Source organism: Bubalus kerabau, chromosome 13, assembly GCF_029407905.1.
Source record: "Bubalus kerabau isolate K-KA32 ecotype Philippines breed swamp buffalo chromosome 13, PCC_UOA_SB_1v2, whole genome shotgun sequence".
In the NCBI taxonomy this organism is placed as follows: domain Eukaryota; kingdom Metazoa; phylum Chordata; class Mammalia; order Artiodactyla; family Bovidae; genus Bubalus; species Bubalus kerabau.
Window position 1 is genome coordinate 37,028,570 of NC_073636.1, and position 13,474 is coordinate 37,042,043.

Consider the following 13,474-nt stretch of genomic DNA (forward strand, 5'->3'; position numbering starts at 1 on the left):
AGGCTATGGTTTTTCCTGTGGTCATGTATGGATGTGAGAGTTGGACTGTGAAGAAGGCTGAGCACCGAAGAATTGATGTTTTTGAACTGTGGTGTTGGAGAAGACTCTTGAGAGTCCCTTGGATTGCAAGGAGATCCAACCAGTCCATTCTGAAGGAGATCAGCCCCGGGATTTCTTTGGAAGGAATGATGCTAAAGCTGAAACTCCAGTACTTTGGCCACGTCATGCGCAGAGTTGACTCATTGGAAAAGACTCTGATGGTGGGAGGGATTGGGGGCAGGAGGAGAAGGGGACGGCAGAGGATGAGATGTCTGGATGGCATCACTGACTCGATGGACGTGAGTCTGGGTGAACTCCGGGAGTTGGTGATGGACAGGGAGGCCTGGTGTGCTGCGATTCATGGGGTCGCAAAGAGTTGGACACGACTGAGCGACTGATCTGATCTGATCTGATGTTCAATTTAGAATCTTCAAGTAGTATTTTGTATATTCTATTATTTGGAGGTGAATTTAAATTTTTTCAAATAAGAGTAAGTCCTGTGGGAGAATAGAGGCAGGAAACACTTTGAACATGCCGGGCATCCTGCTCACAGTGAAATAACAGAATCAGACAAGGTCCTGCCAAATATTTTGGCCCATTCTTCCTTCCCCCTCCTCCTCATGCCTCCTTGTTTCAGGTAAGTTTATGACTCAGCTTTCTAGGAAAAATTTCCTTTTATTTGGTAAGAAACCATTTCCACATTTTTCACATAAGATACTTTTGCAAGTCACTTTAGAATTATTAACTTATGAATCATAGGAGTTGGCATCATTTTGAAATAAATAACTTCTTTGTCTAGATTAATGGCACTGACATCAATGCGGCAGAAACCAGCTATTGTCAGTTATAGCCAAGGGCAGCCCCAGTGGGAAGAAAGTAGAAGGCATGTCTTCAGACAGGTCATTTCTACTTCAGGGTCCCTGAACATCTGTCAGGCGTCGTAAAAGCTGAGCACACTATGTACGTGTCCATGTGGAGTCGATGTGGTGAGATGTCAGCTGTTGAAGACAGATGTTACCCATTTTTTATACTGTTAACAGCATATCCATGAGAACACATTTTCAGATCTGTTAAGAAAATGAGATGTGAAAATTACATGTAGTGAATGGACTGCCTCTCTTCTTGCAGGGAAATATTTAAAGCTCCCTATCAGTGAATGAGTGAGGCAACAGAGTAGTTCAGTAATGAATTGTGGGATAATTGTGACAAATTAAGAGTCACCACGTAAGCTGCCGCTGGACTTGCATTGTATTATGTTGTAATTAGATGTATTAACAAATGGAATGTGGGGTTTTTGTAGTACAAAATATTGACATTTTTCCCAGGAGGCCAGTGTCTCAGCTAGAAGCTTCAAATATTCCTTCATTCTGGAGGAAGCCTATATATTATAGTTTTTGATCAGTAATTGGTGATTAAAAAATGTACTAAGTGAAAGATAAATGTTTTACCAGCCTAATAATGATCTGTCCGTACCTTATATGTTTGAAAAATCAGGGTGTGAAATGTAAGTCTGTTTTATGGTCTTAAACTTTAAAGAGTATTTAAGATAGGAAATGAGCATCTTCAGTTTAAAAGCTGCTCAACTTTCTTCAGTCTGTCAAGATCTAAAGAACAGAGGCTGAACTAAAAGTGAACTAAGCATAAAAATTCACTGCATATTTTTCTAAGTAGTTTTATTTAAAAGGATTTATTTAAGACTTAAGGAAAGTTTGTTGTTGTTTCCCTGTTAAGATTACTAAAAAGGACAGAGATTGCAAGATGTGACCTCTGCAGTGATGTTATTTAGTAAAATTCATGAGCTGCAAGTCTGGCTGCAGATGAAGAGCTGTTTTGTAAAAAGTGCGAGATATTTGTAAATGGAAGTGAAAAGCTGTCCCTTTCCAGCTGAATGATCAAACACACTTTGGAGAAAAACAGTGGTTGAACAGGTGTTCAGCATTATGAACTTGTGATGTAAAGAATGCAAAAGCTGAATCTGGCAAAGATCCGTGTATTAAATTCTTTGTTCTTAAGAACCAAAATTTCATGCAGCAGAAAATCAACTCAAATTTGTGCTCTGTGAACAATGAGATAATGAAAAAATTACAGAATTCACATAAAGAATGTATAATTATGTTACACCACTTACCTCAAGCATTTTTCCAGCATTGATAAGAGCATGTTTCTTTTTTAAACTATGACTGCCTTTTTTAATATTTTCTTTTTGTGAATGATGTAAGATAGTACTTAATTTTCTTAATTCTGTTCCTTTTCCTTTTAAAAGTTTTTATTAATAAAAAGTAGAAAGTGTTAGTCACTCAGTCATGTCCGACTCTGTGCAATCCCATGGACTGTAGCCCACCAGGCTCTATTGGCCTTTTTATAAGAAATGATTCACATAATTCATATTAATTTGCAGTCACCACTTCCTTGTGAATGAGATGGGAAACAGGTATCTTATTTTGAAATAAATACTCTCTATAATTAAAACAGCTGTCGCACTAGGAAGAAAACTCAACCTGTCTACCAAATCAGTAATGTATCTATGTGATCACTTGGCCTTGTAACCTTCTTAAACCCAATTTTGCTGCTTGTTTAGAAAATAATATTTGGTTGTGAATTTTTATCTCAGAGGGGAAAAAAATCTCTAGTAACTTCAAAACCAGTGGCCTCAGGATCTGCCCCAAACAGAAGCCAATTAGAAGATGTTTGAGAGCTATTCCCCAAAAGAAAGGAGAAAAAGTTAATTTCTGAGAGATTAGAATACAAGCTTGGGAAGTTTTAGCTTCCTGACTACAGGTGTGACAGAACACAGCTGATGAAACTGGGCAGGAATCTGACATCACCCTCTGTTTAACTTCAGCTGCCCAATGAGCCATGTCCAATGAGGAAGCCAGAGAGAACCTGGACAAGAAGTACATAGAGCTGTAATTTCACACTGAGACGACTGCCACAGACACGGCTTAAGGAGCTCACATTTGCCAAAGAATGTATAGCTGTCCACCATGTGCCAAAGAAGCTGCACAGGTTCTTAAAACACTGAAAAGCTGTTTAAAACAAAATCCGTGTTTGGTGGCCCACCTATCTAGGGTTATTTTCAAGTCAAACAGTTCCAAGTATGCTCCTTATCTAGTCCACGGTTTTTAGAATCCTATAAACTAAAGTGAACTGTATTACAGATATTTTTTCTGTGTGCCCGATTTTCAGCTTGGGACTTAAAGGGCCCCAACAAGTGAGGATGTGATTAAGCTTGTCTTCAGATCCCAGCTGAAAGGACCACTATTCATGGGGCAGATGTGTTGCTTTGGATTCCCCTCCTGCCCTGCGACTGCTTCCCATTCCAGGCTTCTCAGCCCCTGTTCTGAAGAGGGCTGCAATGAGATTGCTAATTTAGGATGCCCCCTGCTTTGGAAGCATGGAGACTTAGCCTCTGGACCACCAGGGACATCCCCATTTAACCATTTTATTTGAAAGTACAGTTTATCTGTCCCATCACTTCATGGCAAATAGATGGGGCAAAAGTGGAAACAGTGACATATTTTATTTTCTTGGGCTCCAAAATTACTGTGCAGAGTTTCTGCAGCCATGAAGTTAAAAGACTCCTTGGAAGAAAAGCTATGACAAACCTAGAAGGCATATTAAAAAGCAGAGACATCACTTTGCTGGCAAAAGTATGTATAGTCAAAACTATGGTTTTTCCAGTAGTCATGTACAGATGACATAAAGAAGGCTGAGCGTTGAAGAATTGATACTTTCAAACTATGGTGCTGAAGAAGACTCTTGAAAGTCCCTTGGACAGCAAGGAGATCAAACCAGTCAATCCTAAGGAAATCAACCCTGAATATTCATTGGAAGGACTGATGCTGAAGCTCCAATACTTTGGCCACCTGATGTGAAGAGCTGATTCATTGGAAAATACTCTGATGCTGGGAAAGATTGAGGGCAGGAGGAGAAGGGGGCGATAGAGGATGAGATGGTTGGATGGCATCACTGACTCAATGGATATGAGTTTGAGCAAACTCTGGGAGATGGTAAAAGCCAGGGAGGCCTGACATGCTGCAGTCCCATGGGGTCATAAAGAGGTGGGCATGACTTTAGCGACTGAACAACAGCTTATCAGCTACCAGTTACTTTGTTAAATGAAAAATGTCATCCATTAAGTTAAATCATTATCTCCCGCTCAGCCAAGAACTCCTAGGAACACACCCTGTACTTGACCACCATCAGAAACTCTGCTGTCACAGTTCACAGACGTGGAAATTGACTAGGACCCCAGTTTCTGATGCAATGTTGTGTTCCTCCATTTCTCTGGGCACATAGTATTTTTAATTTTTCTAAATTGAAATATGGTTGTTTACAATATGATATAAGCTTCAGGTGTACAACACAATGATTCACTAATTTTAAAAGTTAGATGCCATTTATAGTTACTATAAAATATTGGCTGTATACCCTGAAAGCAGGCACACTTGTTCCTGATCTTGGAGAGACACTTTCAGTCTTTCACCATTGAGTATGATCTCAGCTGTGGGTTTTTCCTACTTGGCCTGTATTATGTTGAGATCATTTTCTTCTATTCCTAGTTTGTTGAACTTAAAAAAAAAATCATATGAGGACATTAAGTTTTGTCAAATACTTTTTCTGCATCAACTGACATGCTCTTATGGGTTTGACCTTTATTCTGTTAATGTAGGACAGTATATTGATTTTCTTATGTTGAATCACCCATGCATGCACACTAAGTCCCTTCAATTGTGTCAACTCTTTGCGACCCTATGGATTGTACCCTGCCAGGCTTCTCTGTCCATGGGATTCTCCAGGCAAGAATACTGGAGTGGGTCGCCGTGCCCTCCTCCAGGGGCTCTTCCCAACACAGGGATCACACCAGTGTCTGTTACATCTCCTGCACTGGCAGAAGGGTTTTTTTTTTACCACTAGTACCACCTGGGAAGCCCTGAATTACTCATACTTTCTAGGTATAAATTCTACTTTGTCATGGGGTATAATCCTACTGAATTTGGTTTGCTAGTGTTTTATTGAGGAGTGTAGTTCTCCTTTTTTATATTGTCTTTATCTGGTTTTGGTGTCAAAGTAATGCTGGCCTCATACACTGCCTTTGGGAGGGGTACCTCCTCTTCAATTCTTTGGAGGAGTTTGACGATTGCTGGTAATTCTTATTTAAATGTTCTGTAGAATTTGCAAGTGAAACTATCCGGTCCTGGGGCTTTTGTATAAGGTTTTTAATTACTGATTCAATTTCCTAACTAGTTATAAATCTATTCATATTTTCTATTTCTTTATGGTTCAGTTGGTGTAGGTTATGTGTGTCTCATTGTTTGCTAAACCCAGGGTAGACAAGCAGGGAAGCTGGAAGAAAATGGAAAGCTGGAAAAAGTCCCTATGAGGAGCCGTAGGTACTGTAGACAGTATTTATTCGCAGCTGCAAGGCCAAAATGCTTTATTCACTAATGGTTGACGCTTCTGCAGTGGGCTGCAAAGGCTTTTCACGTGGTGCTTATGTAGGCATGATGCACGTGCGCTCTGCTATAAATGATATCAGCTGTTGCATCATACCATGCAAAGTCACTGTTTACAGACTTTGTAAACAATGTGGGACGAGAGAGAGAGAACATGTGATGAGAGAGCCTGACCACCGCCATTTTGGCTGATTGTTATTTCCCTACAATGTGTTTCTAGAAATTTATCCATTTCTTCTAGGTTATCCAATTTGTTGACATACAATTGTTGATAGCATTCTGTTACAATCCTTTTTATTTCTCTAAATTGTCTTGTACCTTCTTTCATTTTGGATTTGGAGTCTTTTTTTTTCCCCCTTCCTTAATCTAGCTAAGGATTTGTCAGTTTTGTTGATCTTTTTGAGAATCCAACTCTTGGTTTCATTGATTTTTCTCTACTGTTTTTCTATGTTCTTCTTTAGGAAATAGTTATTTCTTCTTTAACTCAGTGGTTATTTACAAGTTTGTTGTTTAATTACTGATGAGGAAATGGAAACTTAGAGAAGTTGGGTAGCAGCTCAAAGCAATACAGCCAATAGTAATGAAACCAAGCTATGCTCCCAGCTGTTCTCACTATGTGACTTAAAGTCTTAAACCAGGGCTTCCCAAACTTCGATGCACATTGGCATTGTCACCTAAAGACCTTATGGGCGCTGGCTCCCACTCCCACATGCTTTGATTCACTTGGCCCAACTTGAGCTGATGGAACATTAAAAGGTCTCCCAGGTGATGCTAATGTGCCACAAAGTTTAAGAACTACTGCTTAACAACTGTATTTTTACCTTCTTAAGGAATTTTTATTTAAGATGAGAATGCTTGGATAAATTATTTACCTCTAAATATCCTAGGTAGCTTACTTGGTTTCTCAAAGGACAGTATTAAACAGAAATAGATAAATTTTACCATGTGAAATTTAATCAAAAGCTTATGTCTTTTACGTGAAAAATCATCCAACCCAATTTATACAATAAAAAGCAGCTAGAATCCTCACAAATGCAGGATAGGAGAGTGTTAGCTATACAGTAACTCACTTGTAAAAGATGTAGGGGTTTTGGCTGAATTGCAGAGCTTAACATGAATTCATTGTACCTGCTGAAGTAGCCGCCTCAGCAGAAGCACTGAGTGGAGCTCTTGGAGGTGAGAAGTCTGCCAAGTTCTGCTCCAGTCAGACCACGTCTGCTAAATTCGAGGTGTGTTCTCAGAGAAGCTGATAAATGAGAGGGAAGACCAATGAAAACCACTTACTACAAAACTCAGTTACAGGAACACAGAAGAGGAGGAAGACCAGAAAGCCAGTTTCAGATGTTAGAACACTCCTGAGCACGAGGATTCATTGCAGGTGTTAGGTTGGTGCAAACCTAATGGTGGTTTTGGACCATGAATTTTCAATCATTATAACTAGGTTCAAGCACATCTTTATTAATCAAAATAGGAACCATTCCAGGCAACACCTTTTTGCCAACGAGAAATAAGTTTGCTTATTCCTGTAGCATAAAAATCCACTCTTTAGGATTTGACGACCTCTGCCTCCTGCTGACTGTGGAGCGTTTACCCTGCAAAAAGTTGTCAAGGTGCTTCAAGTGTAATTGGTTGTCAAGAGGTCAGGTGAATATGGCAGATGAGGCAAACTTCATAACCCAATTTGTTCAACAGGAAAATATAATGTAACAGACCCAACAAGTAAACTGTTGGAGAAGAACTTCTTCATAAATTAGAGACTTTTTTTAAGAGTGTAGTATTTCATACAGTTAATTTTTTTTTTTAAGTTTATGGTTTCAAGTATTATTCTTAGCCTGACCTATACAATTCACTGATTAGATCTTAACCAGAAAGTGTTTTACACATCTTAATCTGTGGGTTACTGATTACAAGTGGGAAAAATTCTAAATATATGTATTTTAAAATTAAAATATATATAAGCTTATACATGCACAGTTGATTTACATATAATAGCTACTAGATGATAATATGTCTTATATTATTTAGCATCTTGTACTTATAAACTTCTTTAAAATATGTCATCGGTTAAAAATGTCCTTTAATTGCCTCTATAAGCCTCTGAATATACAATAGTGAAAGTGAAAGTGTTAGTTGCTCAATTGTGTACAACTCCTTGCCAGGTTCCTCTCTCCATGGAATTCTCCAGGCAAAAATGCTGCAGTGGGTTGCCATTCCCTTCTCCAGGGGATCTTCCCAACCCAGGGATGGTACCCAGGTCTCCCGTATTGCAGGCTGATTCACAAGGGTGCCTCACAATTTAGACTTTCTCATTAATAGAATTGCATCTAAAGTAGAATCAACACCAGGCGTAGTAAAATGGAAAAAAATCACAGCTGACTGTGATATTTTTAAAAATTATCTTAAATTCGGCTAATAGAGAAAAATCAGAACCATTAACTTTAGAAAAAATTTGTCTTGTGTAAATTAATTGGATAAAGCCACCTTCAAAGTTTAATACAGTTTCTGCTACATAGATCTAGACTGAGCCACTGCATTATTTATTTTACCGAAAGTCAATTTATTTTTCCTTCAGTTCAGAAGGAAAGGAATAATAATTGAGGTTCTACTTTCCAGTTTTGAAGAACTATATTTGAAAGTGTCAGGTAACTCCAAATCATGTATATATGTGTGTGTGTGTGTGTATGTATGTATATGTGTGTGTGTATGTATGTATATGTATGTGTGTGTATATTTAAGCTGTGGGACTTGTTTACTAGCAACAGAACAAGGACCTTATTATGATAGAGCCCACAAACGAACTGTTCTTGAGTATGCAGAGGTATATTTAGAATTTGAAAAGAAATTTATTGAATTTACCTTTAGGACAAGATTTGCGTGTTCAGTTTTAGTTTCTCTGACGTGCTATTCTAATGTGAATGTAGCATATTTGAAATTTTTTTTTATATGCAGGGTGCTATTTTAAAATCTGTTTCAAATGTTATGCATTGTATAGTCTCTATATGGCCAGAGTAGTGTAGTGTTTTTATAGCCCTTCTGGTCAAAAATTTTTGTCTTAAGTCACGTCACACTTGCCTTGCATGTGCTTTAAAGTTGCCTTGTATGTATCTCACCTCATCAGAAGGCTGCCGGTTCTTTTTGCTGGAGGCAAAAGAGGGGATTTCAAGCCTATTAGTTTACTTGCTGTGTGCCAAACAGCCAGTTTTCTGTTTTATTCATTAGTCTGTAAATAATAATCTGCATTAATGTTTTCCTATTAGTTGAATTTTAACCAAAAACATTTAACATTAAATACTTAATTTTGTTTAATTTGAACTTGACCCCTTTCCCTACTTATTCAACCATTCAAGCTCATAGCAGCATGAAGGTGTTTCATATTCTCTTTTTAATTATGGTTTTTGTCTTAGGAAATGTCACTGGCAAATAGCTTCATCCCTTTTGGAATTATTAATTCTCTAAATTGGGAGGCTTCTTCTGACTGTTTATAAACTAACTTTAATGTGACAACTTCAACTACTGATACTTCCAAGTCCACGCACACAGTTGTGTCGTGAAAAGATACTAAATGAGAAATCGAGAGATCTGCTTTTTTAGCTTTGTCACTCACTGTGCATGAACCTTCAGACTGCCTGTCCGTAAGATGAGGGCGCCATGGTTCCCTAGGCAGAAGAGATAAAGTATGCGGAAGTCTTCTATAAATTGCAAAAAAAAAAAAAAAAAAAAAAGGCTCTTGTTATTGCACTACTATTATTAATATCATCATTATCATCATCATTATTAAAGATTTTTCCATTAAAAAGTTGAATTATCTATAACCAATATTGTACCAGCGGCAAAACTGGCAAAGACTAGTTTTTAAGATATGTGAGAAGGTGGAAAATGTAGTGAATTTGCCCAGTCGCTCAGCATTAGTGAAAGACAGTTTTGGCAGAGGAATTACTTTTTCCATCCTCAAGTATACTGTCTCCCTTTCCATAGAAACTATGTGAGGCAAGAAGTCATGTGTCTAAAATCTTTGAACCTAAAAACGAAAAAAAAAAAAAGAAAGCTCACCTTCAAAACAAACTCTGGAGGGGCCTGTAGCCTCGAGTGTAGCACAGATTATCAACATGAACTGTTGTGAGACCCTGGTGAGCCGCACCCATGACCTTGCTGACACCGGTGCTGTGGATCTCGCACCACACACCTCAGGGAGGTCCCGGATCAGAGGCAGGTGTGGCCACTTTTGCTATTTGTCCTGGGGCTGCCCCAGTGCTGCGGCTCGCAGGCTCCATGATAACTGCTCTCAGAGAACCAGGAAGTCACTAGACTGGCAGACCAGTTCATTTACACTCTGTCTTACCAAGCTAGCATACTCTTCTTTTTAGTGTTTGTGAGTGTGGTGAAGTATCTTAAAAGTTATAGTCCCCTTATTCCTTTTATTTTTTTTTAATTCAACAAACATTTATTGAAAGTCCTCTGAGTGACAGAGATAGCCCAAGTGAGAGTCAAAGACCAGGTGTCTCTCTAAAAAAACTTATATTGAATATTTAATTTAATAAAATAAAATTTTATTTAATTTGTATTACATTTTATTATTTGATTTTTATTTCTATTGTACAGCAAAGAGAATCAGCTACGCAGATACATATATCCCCTCCCTTTTGGGTTTCCTTCCCATTTAGGTCACCACAGAGCACTGAGTCCAGTTCCCTGTGCTATACAGTAGGTTCTCATTAGTTACCTATTTTATACATAATATCAAAAGTGTCTATTTGTCAGTCCCAATCTCCCAGTCCATCCCACCTCCCCTTCCCCATTGGTATCCATATGCTCTCTGTGTCTTTATTTCTGCTTTGCAAATACGATCATCTATAGCACCTTTCTAGATTCCACATATATGTGTTAATATACAATATTTGATTTTCTCTTTCTGACTCACTTGGTGACTGTTCTTGAAGAACTCACGTATTAACGGGGAAAGGACCCATAAGAAAATCATTACAATATGATGGAAAAAAATGGCGATAGATTCCTTTGGTTCTAAATAGCCAGATCAGACTTTAGCATTAGTTGATTCAGTATCTCAGCAGTGTCTCCAAGGACCAGGCTCTTGTCCTCCTCCTGTTCTACCGTTCTCAGTGTTGTTATAAATAGGAAAACTCTTCCAGAAGACTTCTGATTTATCATCCAGAACGCATGTGCCATAATTGGGCCATATGTAGGCTGCCCCTAAGCAAAGTGTTGGCAAGGGGCAGGAGACTTCCAGGACAGGTGGAAGCTCCAGGTCAGAGGCGGTCTTTCCTAATACTTGTCAGAGAATTAGACAGTCAAGCAAAACCAGGACTTGGCAAACAGAAGAAGATGAGGAAATGGATTTTTGGAGAAAACTACAAGAATGTGGAGGGGAGGGAGTGACCACACTAAGAAGGGAAGGCCGGTTGGATGGGTGGGGAACTTCATGGAGGAGCTGTTATTTAAGCTGCTATTAAAAGACGTCAGATTTTCAGAACGGAGCAGGAGTTTGTAGTTGGGTAGGGCTAAACTCCAGGTAAAGAAAATAACTTGGTACTTTAGGGAACAGCAATAATCCTAGTCTGGAGCATTGTTTATGCAGAAGAGTCTAATGGGAAGTAGAGCTTCCCAGGTGGCTCAGTGGTAAAGAATCTGCCTGCAATGCAAGAGACACAGGTTCAATTCCTGGGTTGGGAATATCTCTTGGAGAAGGAAGTGACAACCCACTCCAGTATTCTTGCCTGCGAAATCCCATGGTCAGAGGAGCCTGGCGGGCTACAGTCCATGGGATTGTAAAAGAGTCAGACATGACTCAGTGACTAACAGCAACAATAACAGACTGGGAAGTAAGACAGGAGATTGGGAGAATACGTGAATGTTGTTTTGACCTGGTCCTGAAGGAAATGAACTCTTCCCCTCTTTTCAGCTGTACATTCCTGTCTCTTCTTCCCATTGTCTTTGCCTTGCTCAATTGTGTTTTGTTAATTAAGACTCAGTTGGATTTTGTTAACTTCTGTATCCCCAGTAGTTATCACACTGACTCATGTAATAGTTGTTCAGTCCGCATTTGTTGAAACTGAGCTGTGTCTGTGTATGTGCTGTGTATTGTTGTTTAGTTGCTCAGTCGTGTATGATCCTTTGTGACCCCATAGACTGTAACCCACCAGACTCCTCTGTTGGTGGGATTTCCCAGGCAAAAATACTGAAATGGGTTGTCATTTTCTTCTCCAGGGGATCTTCCCAACCCAGGTATTGAAACTGCATCTCCTGCATTGGCAGGTGGATTCTTTACCATTGAGTCACCAGGGAAGCATGTGTTATATATACATACATACATACATACATAAAAATTATATAACATATTAATAAACTGAATTTTTTCATACCAAAGGTACAACTCACAGCCATGTATACCTGTGGCGGATTCATTATGATATTTGGCATAAGTAATACAATTTTGTAAAGTTTAAAAATAAAATTAAAAAAAAAAGAAAGGAAAAAAAATAAATAAAAAAATGCTAAATATGGGTTTATTTTTGATATCATCTTTATTTTTATTGTTATCTAGGATGCTGGAGAAATGGTTCGTTCCTTCGTTGGTGGTTTGGAACTTGTTGTCAATTTACTGAAATCAGATAATAAAGAAGTGTTGGCCAGTGTATGTGCTGTTATTACCAATATAGCAAAAGATCAAGAAAATTTAGCTGTTATCACAGATCATGGAGTTGTTCCTTTACTGTCCAAGCTAGCAAATACAGTAAGTAATGTATCTTTTTATTTCAAAATGCATATTGTCATAAGTAGTAGCAAAAACAATGAGCTCAAAATCTAGAGACCTGGATTCAAGTTTAATATCCATCACTTATGAGGTATGAGATTTAGTAAATTCATTTAATTTCATTTAATTTCTCTGAGACAAATAACGGTGAAAGTATATTTCAAACTGTAAAATGTTAATATGCAGAATCTTTGTAAAAATAGAGGCTATTTTTCACTTATCATTGGCAAGTAAAGTGGTGGCAAATATAAATGTTACTATAGGAGTGTTAACTATCATATCACCATCATCATTATTATGATCCTTAAGATGATTATTCATGCCAACTTTAGAACTTAAATGCTCCTTTCTAAGCTTAGCAAGCCTGTATCTTGAGCTAGAAGATTTTGGCAATCACTGTATTCTTTATCCAGAGCTGTACCAGATAGAACAAGCAGCCTTCAGAGATAATGACTTGACCATGACCATAGCTATTTGAGCATGGCTTGGTCTGCCACTTGGCAGAAAAGTCATAAAGCAGAAATTCAGTGATTGGAAGCCTGTTTGATGTAGAAGACTTTTGGGCCAGTCTAATACTGAATTCCTAAGAATATCTGCCAGTTCCAGTTAAGGACTCCCAAGTCCTAAATCAAGAAAACAGTGTAATTAGCAAACAGAAAATTAGAGCATTATTCAGTTGTATTATACCTGTATGAGGTAATTACATCCAAAAAGAAAGATATAGTCTACATAAACAATACAGAAGGACTTCCCTGTAGCTCAAAGGGTAAAGAACCTGCCTGCAATGCAGGAGACCAGGGTTCGATCCCTGGGTCAAGATGATCCTCTGGAGAAGGGAATGGCAGTCGACTCCAGTATTCTTGCCTGGAGAATCCCATGGACAGAGAAGCCTGGCGGGCTGCAGTCCATGGGGTCGCAAAGACTCAGACACGACTGAGTGACTCACACACACAATCAGGAAGGAAAATGGGGGACTCAACACCTGACCTTGTTTACTGCATTGTCTTCTCCCTCTTAGGAACCAAGGTATCCCTAGAGTGAAGAAGTAGAATGAATCCGCTTATCCAAGTTATCTGATAGGGTCCCTTAAGAATGTCCAATATTCCTTAATTATTTTTTATTGTTTGACCACTTGCTGATCTGTAGCTCTGTGTTGTGAGTAGACTTATTCAGAAAGAGATTGAGCCTTGAGCAAATAACTAATGCCTGA

At 38.6% G+C, this 13,474-nt stretch overlaps 1 protein-coding gene and 1 long non-coding RNA gene across 2 annotated transcripts in view; one reads left to right on the forward strand and one right to left on the reverse strand.

The window, feature by feature from the left end:
• Nucleotides 1–13,474, forward strand: part of ODAD2 (outer dynein arm docking complex subunit 2) — a 156,643-nt gene that overhangs the window by 100,709 nt on the left and 42,460 nt on the right. The window contains exon 17 of the mRNA XM_055544025.1: nucleotides 12,055–12,243. Within this exon, the coding sequence (XP_055400000.1) occupies nucleotides 12,055–12,243 (189 nt within the window). The remainder of the gene's footprint in view (nucleotides 1–12,054; nucleotides 12,244–13,474) is intronic.
• LOC129625540 (uncharacterized) lies at nucleotides 561–9,703 on the reverse strand. The gene is made up of 4 exons (XR_008701523.1): nucleotides 9,546–9,703; nucleotides 9,100–9,184; nucleotides 6,624–6,741; nucleotides 561–1,106 (listed from the first exon to the last, which is right to left on the reverse strand). It is a non-coding gene; the product is annotated as an uncharacterized LOC129625540 (long non-coding RNA).